This window comes from Apus apus, chromosome 2 (genome assembly GCF_020740795.1).
Source record: "Apus apus isolate bApuApu2 chromosome 2, bApuApu2.pri.cur, whole genome shotgun sequence".
Taxonomy (NCBI): Eukaryota; Metazoa; Chordata; class Aves; order Apodiformes; family Apodidae; genus Apus; species Apus apus.
The window spans coordinates 46,479,181-46,488,375 of NC_067283.1; the positions used below are offsets into that span (position 1 = coordinate 46,479,181).

General features: G+C 37.9%; 1 protein-coding gene across 2 annotated transcripts in view; it reads right to left on the bottom strand.

Annotated features, from left to right (window-relative positions):
- Positions 1-5,301, bottom strand: part of ULK4 (unc-51 like kinase 4) — a 227,382-nt gene extending 222,081 nt beyond the window's left edge. For both annotated transcript variants that reach the window (XM_051612810.1, XM_051612808.1), the window contains exons 1-3: positions 5,159-5,301; positions 4,263-4,362; positions 1,913-2,052 (exon numbers count right to left, since the gene is read on the bottom strand). In XM_051612810.1, the coding sequence (XP_051468770.1) occupies positions 1,913-2,052; positions 4,263-4,362; positions 5,159-5,296 (378 nt within the window). In that variant the 5' untranslated portion in view covers positions 5,297-5,301. The remainder of the gene's footprint in view (positions 1-1,912; positions 2,053-4,262; positions 4,363-5,158) is intronic.
- Positions 5,302-9,195: the final 3,894 nt, after the last annotated feature.

Sequence of the window (9,195 nt, forward strand, 5' to 3'; positions counted from 1 at the left end):
AAAGGTACTACAGAAAAGGAAGACAGAAGAAGATAAAAGTGCAGTATAAAGAAACATTGTTTCATGAGGAAAAAGAAAAGTGACTTTCCAATTTTACTTAGCAGAAAATGCCAAAGACTTTGTCCAATGATCATGAGAGTTTTCTCTACGAAGTCACTGCTTATTCCCATAATTAAAAGCTTCATAATCCAAAAAAATTTCAGGGAAATAGCCCCTTCAACTAGATGGGGAAAAAAAAGAAAAAAGGAGTCTTATTTTAGCACTCCCTATTTTGTGTTCACAGCAACATTCTTCTTTGGAAGAATACAGAGGCATCTCCATTACGCTTTGTTCGTACATTTTTTTTTACTGCTTTTAGACGTACAAATGACAGAAGCTGAGTATAGCTGTGGAAGTTTTCACAGAAAATTCAGAGAAGAGCAACTTGACCACTGACTGAGCAATATCAAAAATAATTACTGTTATGCAAAAATTTTAGTTAGCTATATTCTGGTTACTACTTAATAAAAACAAACATGGGCTTTTACAAAACTATGCATAAATTTCATATACATACACAAATCAGAAACTAGAGATTTATGTAAAAATTGGAGAGACGTGGACTTGATGAATGTACCACTCAGTGGATGAGTAATTGGCTGGATGGTCACACTCAAAGAGTTGTGGTCAATGGCTCAATGTCCAGATGAAGACCAGTGACAAGTGATGTTCCTCAGGCACCAGTACTGGAACCAGTGCTATTTAACATCTTCATCGGTGACATGGACAGTGGCATTGAGCACACCCTCAACAAGTTTGCTGACAACACGAAGCTGTGTGGTGCAGTTGACATTCTGGAAGGAAGGGATGCCACCCAGGGGGACCTTGACAGGTTGGAGAGGTGGGCCTGTGCAAACTACATAAAGTTCAATAAGGCCAAATGCAAGGTTCCAAACACGGCTCAGGTGTACAAATACAGGCTGAGCGATGAAGGGATTGAGAAAAGCCCTAAGGAAATGGACTTGGGGATGTTGATTGATGAAAAGCTGAGTATGAGCCAGCAATGTGGGCTCAGAGCCCAGAACACCATGTCCTGGGCTGCAACAAAACAAATGTGACCAGCAGGTTGACAGAGGTGATTCTCTTCCTATACTCTGCTCTCTTGAGACCCCTAAGTATTGTGTCCAGCTCTAGAGTACTCAGCACAAGAAAGATTTGTTGAAACAAATCCAGAGGAGGGCCACGAAGATCCAAGGGCTGGAGCACTTCTGTGAAGACAGGTTGAGAGAGCTGGGGTTGTTCAGGCTGGAAAAGGCTCCATGGAGACCTTATTGTGGCCTTCCAGTATCTGAAGAGGGCCTACAGGAAAGCTGGGAAGGGACTTTTTACAAGGGCATGTAGTGATAGGATGAGGGGCAACAATTTTAAACTGAAATAGAGGAGATTAGGCAAGCCCTTTCCAAGCCTAACCATTCTACAATTCTATGATTTGTATTTTTTTGTGATAGTAAGATGACAATTTAGATGGCATTCAGAAACAATACACAGGGTTATTAACAAAAAAGTTGAGTTAACTTCACTCCCTCGTTAGCATTTCCTATGACTTCAAAATATTCTGCAGCACGATAGAATAGGTAGCATAACAAAGTTATACACCCAAGGTCAGAGAACTAAAATCCTTCATTAATTCAAACCAGATTAAAAAGAATCTATCACATTGTACCAAATATACAAAAGGGAAAGAAATAAATTATATCATAAAACAATCAAACTATACACTTATCTCTCACTGTCTTCACATACAGTGTAAAGCTCAAGTGGCCTCAAACCTGAGGTAAGCCTCTTCCAAACAGTAAAATAGAAATAGTGAATGAAATGCTGATGGCATACAAAGTAACATGCAGTGTCTCCTATACATAATACTCCTCCTTACCTTTCCAGGTGTCAGCTCACAAAAGATAATTCCAAGCTTATGGATATGATATAAACCAGTAATCAAGTCAACACCAAATTCTCTCACTACATCTTCAGGTAGATGTTCATCTTGAGCAATAACAGATTCTAGAGAACCACCTGAAACATGTTTACACATTATCAGCAACTGCATATAAAAAAGATGCCGTTATACAAACTTCTTTAAAAGATGTCAAGCAAAAATCATTCAGTAGACAAAATTTTCTTGTTATAACCCAATAGTTACAAAATCCAAGATGTACAGAAAAAAAATGTTTCCGATACTATGACAAAAATCTTAATTTTTACTACAATTAAATTGAGTGCATGACTTCAATATTATTTTAGTATTGATTTGTTTTACAAAGAAAACAAAAGGAAAATTTGCAAAATTTCTTCCCCCATCACCTGCTTCCTCAAATACCACTGATTCTCAGGTATGTCAGATTCATCCCATTTGACCCATCCCTGTTCTAACTGTTTTAAGACTTTGACTTCTCCTACACTTATTTCCCACAAAATGATTGCTCAGTCTCTCCTCCGTGTCCTAGTCTGCTATCCTAAAATTCACATTCACATTGCCCCCAAAGTCTCTTTCCTCAGTCTTATTTGGTCCTTTACTACTCCTGCATCAAATCTGTTCCCCTAAGACTACAATTTCTATTTCACAAATTAGCTATCAGTTTCCTGGGTTATCTTTAATTTATATTTTAGCCAAATCATGCAGTTTAAAAACAAATTAAAAAACCAAAAAAGACACAAATCTAAGTCCCTGAATGAAAGTAGGGATTACGAAAACTTTCCATAGAAAAAGATACTAGATCTTTATTCCAATTTATTTAATACATTGTCCTGAGCTTATTTCCCTTTGCTCAGTAATTTATTTCAGAGAATAGCAAGACTAAAATCTTTTTCTCCACAGTATTCTTCCTATTATTTAACGCTACTGAATCTTAGAATTATTTTATTTCAAAGGGTTTTTTTTTATCCTGGTTAGTAAATCAGTCACTTCATTAAAACCAAGTCCATATTACATAGCAATAGTAAAGAATTTCCCATTGTGTTCAATTACTGGGTTTTATAATGTATTTTAGAAGACTACAGATTGAATAAATCCATAATATAACCAAATACAAGTAAAAAAATAGCAAAACCAGCAACCCAGAAGTATGCTGCACCTGATAACAGAAACTCATTTTGTCACCTTAAGACAAATGAGAGAGATCTTCAATATCTCAAACAGTTTTCAAGGCTCTACAAAATGAATACAAAATCCACGTCTTATTCTAAGTTAGCTCCAAGACACTCTCCCTGCAGTGAACTGCAACACTGCAAGGTAAAATTAGGTTTTAATATTTCAAGCTATACTTAATAAAAGACTGCCTGTTTAGTAACTTACATATGTGCCTACGCTAGACTAAGCAAATAGCCCAGAGCCTCCACATGAGTCATTAACTTCTCTTTCAATCACAGAATAACCCGATTTATTTTTTGCCAGAACTTGTAGCTTCTCTTCCTCAGAAATTTGAAACCATTCTGGACAGAAAAAAAGGCTGTGTGTAATACTGACTTTTACTATGAAACAAACTCCAGATACCAAAATCTTAACATGGATCATTTGCGTAACTGGCCACCTTTTCTTTCCATGTGGAGAACTGCATGCCACCTGGAGTTTAAAGCATGAAGTCATCATAATTAAAGTAAGCTATAAAAGATTTCTTTAGTGGATTGCTGAAGACCTATCAAAACTCCGTGAAAAAAATTCATGCAGTTTATGGGTTCCCTAAGCTCCAAAATTAACATATTTAGATAAAAGTCAAAATACTTCCACTGAACAGGAAGAAAAATTACATACTTTCTTATTACAAAATTGTCCCTTGATTGAAAAATTATTTGAACAATGCTATGTAATTTGTACACTATAACTTGATTTGATCTTTGCTCTCTTTTTTAGTGTGTACTGTGAAATGAAAAGAGAAAAATGAAAGCTGACAGTCCTTAGAAAACTTTTCTTAAGTAATTTTTACTTAGCTACCCTCCAACTATTCAGTTTGTTTTTAAGCTCCCTCAATTAGCCCTATCTCTTCAGCTACTAAAAACCAACATTACGTCACATGAATTAACATCTAACATACATAAACACATTACAAAGCAGAGAAAAAAATATTATTTCTGAAATGGTTTACAAAAGCAAAACCATTTTTATAGGTAAATATAATTTTCAAATTAATAATCAGGTAACTCTTAAGCCTTTTCAATGGCCTAAGTACGTGTTATAAGAAATTGGTTACAGTCACTCCATAAATTTTTACATTTGGAGATGACCTTACCTGTGCATAATTCTACTACAAGCCAGAGATGGTTGCTTGTTTCATACCATTCATGAAGTGTCACTATATTCTTGTGTCTGATTTCATGAGTCAAGCGAACCTAGAACAAAGATTTGACATACTTAACTGAGAAAAAAATATAAAAAATAAAGCAATACATATAGACTTAAGGGGCCAGGAGACAATACAACTATACTCAAGATCAACTACTTGTTCTCTTACCTTTCCAGTGCACTAAATTTATTCTCCAATTCAAATATTTTTGTTTTGTATGTATGTAACTTTTCTCACAGACAGACTGAGCAGATTGATTTATCACCCAAAAAATGAGCATTGAGAAAATGAGAGGGAACAGAAAATACAACTTATCTACTAGAAAAAACAGAATATTTGAAACATCTAAATGTATTGGTTACAGTTTCTTTTCCAGAAAGTATTTTATGTTTAAATCTTTGCCAAGCTTTTACAAACCAGAATCTGCTTACCTTAAATGCTATACCTTCATAAAAAATAATTTCTTCTGGATAAGTAAGAAACTGATCATTTACTGGAAGGTATTACTACCACTGAATTGCACAACTGATGACAAAGTAAAGCAAATCACTATGTGCAAGTAACTGTTTTTACAAGTTCTCTGACATACCACAGAAACAATAAGCCTGTGAACACGGGCTTATGCACGTTGTGTAAAACAACAACAAAATAAGATGCAGAAATAAATATACTAAAATAAGACTCTTTTTAAAGTATATTTTAAAATCTTAAGTAGCTGATTTAAATTGTTACAAACTCTATGTAAAAAGTACATGATATTTTTCTTTTGTATTACCTATGCTACAAGGATTTTTTAAGTTATATCTTTAATCAGATTTAGCAGGGAAAAAACCAAAACTTACCCAGTTTAGTATTTCAGCTCTTTTGCATTTCTCAGTGCAAAGAACAGCAACAAAATTTATTGTCCCCTTTCTTCTCCCTTTGTAAACAATTGTCTTATTTCCTCTTCCAATCTCTTCATACAGAATGAAATTCTCCATACTTAAGGATGCTTTACAGGTAATGGATTGGAAACATGGTATTAGTCTAATAAACAAACATTTAAAGGGGAGAAGAATACAAATTTAATAGTAATTGATGTATAATATTTACTCTCCCCATTCTTAAAAATAGAGATTATATACTTCCAGCAACATCAATCATGATTACTTTAAAGAAGGCCTCCTCTCAGGAAATGTGCCCCAAAGTCTGAAGAGATGACAGAATTTCCCATTTCCAAAGCTCTTAAAACATTCAAAAAGTTACAGATGGACCAGTAGCTACAAATTCTAAATATTTCATCTGTAAATAAAAAAATCAGAATACAAAGCTTAAAATTCTATGTTCTACATAAAACTGCTGTCCAAATGAAAATATTCTAGACTGAAAGCCTTGCCAAGTAAGATTGTCATTTCTACCCAAGTGTACTTCAGGCAAATGTGTCTCTGCAACTTTTCACAATGTAATTTACAGCTGCCAAATAACTGACTTCATCAGCATAACTGAAAAACACAGGACAGGACTATGGATATTAGTGTTCCTTCCAATGCAAAGCTGAACATAGCTTTAACAGATATAGGACTCAGTGTTAAGAATTTTTCATAGATAGAAACAATTTCTTGAAGATAAAAGCTGTGTAGATTTATAGAACCGTATAATGATTCCAGTTGGAAGGGACCTTTAAAGGTAATTGGTTGGCAAATGCTGCACTGTGGGAATCAGGCAGTTCCACAGGAATTTAATTTATATTTGTAATTATAATTTTTGTCTCAAGAATTTTATAAACTTCAATTTACATACTGAAACAAACAAAAAAATTGTCATTTGTTGCAAACCAAGCAAGTGACATTCATATATTTAAATAGTTGGATGCTTTTCATAAGTCTGGTTAATTCTTTGTTCCATAATCTGAGAATCTTGGAGGACTGGGAGAATGACAGCAAAATATTGAAAAAACTATAGTACATAAAGTAAGAGTTCCTCATCAGCTTTCCATTCTGCTCCTCAGATTTTCCATTAGAAAAAAAGCAGGAAGACACAGAATCCCAATATTGGTGTATTACAGAAACAGAATATATTCTTAACTAGTCACAGAATGATAGAATGCCAGGTTGGAATGGACCACAGGGATTATCTGGTCCAACCTTTCTAGGTACTACTATAGTTTATATGACATGGCTCAGCACCCTGTCAAGCTGAGACATAAAACTGTCCAGCATGGGGGAATCTACCACTTCTCTTGGGAGACTATTCCAATGTTTGATTGTCCTTGTGGTGAAACATTAACCTCTTGAGTCCAATCAGAATCTTCCCAGAAATAGCTTGTGCCCCTTACCCTTGTCTTTCCCATGTGACTCCTTGTAAATAGGGAGTCTCCATCTTCTTTGTAGCCACCCTTTAAGTACTGGAACATGGCAATAAGGTCTCCCAGAAGCCTTCTCAAGGCTGCACAAACCGTTTTCTCAGCCTCTCCTCATATGGCAGGTCCTCCAGTCCTCTGATCATCTTTGTGGTCTTTCTCCAGATCCTCTCCAGTCTGTCCACATCCTTTTTGTAGAGCAGGGAACAAAACTGAACGCAATACTCCAGGTGTGGTCTGACAAGCGCCAAGGAGAGTGGAATGGCGACTTTTTTATCTCTGCTGGTGATGCCCTTGTTGATGCAGCCCAGCATCCTCTTGGCTTTCTCTGCTGCTGCAGCACACTGTTCACTCATGTTGAGCCTCTTATCCACCAAGACCCCCAGGTCCCTTTCCACAGGGCTGTACTCCAGCCAGGTGGGTCCCAGTTTGAACTGCACTCCTGGGTTATGTGTTCCCAGGTGCAAGACCTTACACTTCTCTCTGTTGAACTTCATAAGGTTTCTGTTAGTCCACTCCTCCAGTCTGTCAAGGTCATCCTGAAGGGTGGCTCTCCACTCTGGAGTGTCAACCTCTCCACTCATCTTGGTGTCATCAGCAAACTTCATCAGGGTGCTCTTGATCCCAACACCCATGTCACTTATGAAGATATTAAACAGCATTGGGCCTAATATCGATCCCTGGGGGGCTCCACTTGTGACCGGTTGCCAGTTCGAGGAGAAACTATTTACCATCAACCTCTGGTCTGTCAGTCAGTTCCCCATCCACCACACAGACCACTTGTCAAGGCCACAATGAGTCAGTTTCTCCAGAAGAAGACTGTGGGGGACTGTATCAAAAGCCTTCAAGCAGTCCAGGTAGATAATATCCACTGCTCACTCTGCATCAACTGAGCAGGTTACTTTTTTGTAGAAGGTGATCAGGTTTGTCAAGTACGATTTGCCCCAGGGGGTAAATCTATGTTGGCTTTTCCCAATCACGTGCTTCAATTGACTTGTGACTGTCCCCAGGAGGATTTGCTCCATGACTTTCCCAGGGACTCAAGTGAGACTAATGGGTCTATAATTACCTGCGTCCTCCTTTGGACCCTTCTTATAGATGGGGGGGACATTAGCCTTCCTCCAGTCTTCAGGGATGTCTCCCGATCTCCAGGACTTCTCAAAGGTTACAGGCTTTGCAACATCAGCCAGTTCTCTCAACACACTAGGGTGGATGGCATTCAGGACCACCAATTTGTATGGGTCAAGCTCCTGTAAGACTTGACACACCAGCTCTTCCTTCACTAACAGCAGGTCAGTGTTTGCATCAAACTGGATTTTTTTTTCCTATGGTCTGCGACCCAACAGTACTGGTAAAGACAGAGGTGAAGAACGTGTTCGGCACTGTTGTGACTAGTTCACCTCTCCTATTTAATAGTGGGCCAATATTATTCCTCTGTTTCTGCTTGTTGTTAATGTATCTGAAGAACCCTTCATTGAAGTTTTTGACATCTCTGGCCAATGTCAGCTCAAGCTGATCTTTTTCTTTCCTAATGGCATCTCTCTGCATGCGCTGACAATGCCCTTGTAATTTTTAACCTATAAAGTTCTACTTTTCCACCTCTGGTACATTTCCCTTTTGGTTCTGAGCAGACCCAGAAGCTCATAGCTAAGCCAAGGGGGTCTCTTGCTCCATCTACTTCCCTTGCCTTTAGAAGGGATGAACTGGTTTTGCTTATCTAGACTAGTGTTCTTGAAAAACTCCCAGTACTCACTAGCTCCTTTACCTTCCATGGAAGCTTCCCAAAGGATCCTTTCCAACCGAGCCTGAAGCAAGCTAAAGTTTGCTCTTCTAAAATCTAAAACCTTTGTCCTGGAATTAACCTTCATTGTGCTCAGCAGTATCCCAAACTCCACAATACTGTGGTCACTACAGCCAAGTTTGTCACTAATCAAGATATTACAGAGCAGGTTTTCTTGGATAGTGAGTCCCACTGTGTCCCATTCCTGGTTGGCACATCCAAGCTTTGAGTGAGGAAGCAGTCTTCTACACATTCCAGGAACTTGATTGATGTCAGGTGAACTACAATGTTGCTCCTCCGGCAAATGTCTAGGTAAAGTCTCCCATAAGGACCAGGTTTTGTTGACCTGAAGCTTGCTGGAGCAACCCAAGTGCCGCTTCATTGGTTACATCTTCTTGATTTGGAGGTTGGCAACAGATGCCTACTGTAAGGTCTCCCTTGGAGACGACCCCTCTGATTTTGACCTAGATGCATTCAATAGGGCTACTACAATTACCACAGTTTACTTCTATACATTCAAGGTTTTCCTTCTATCACGGTCCTCCAGTCACGTGAATCATCCCACCATGCTTCAGTTATTTTATATGATCTAATTATCTGACTGGGCACAGAGCTCTAGTTCTTCCTGTTTATTTCCCAGACTGGATGTGTTTATATACATACACTTCAGGTGGCTGATCTTTTGGTTCTTATTTCAGGAGACAACTGAGGCACATTTTACACTACTCTGGTTGGCCTATTTTTTTCCCCAATTGGTTGCA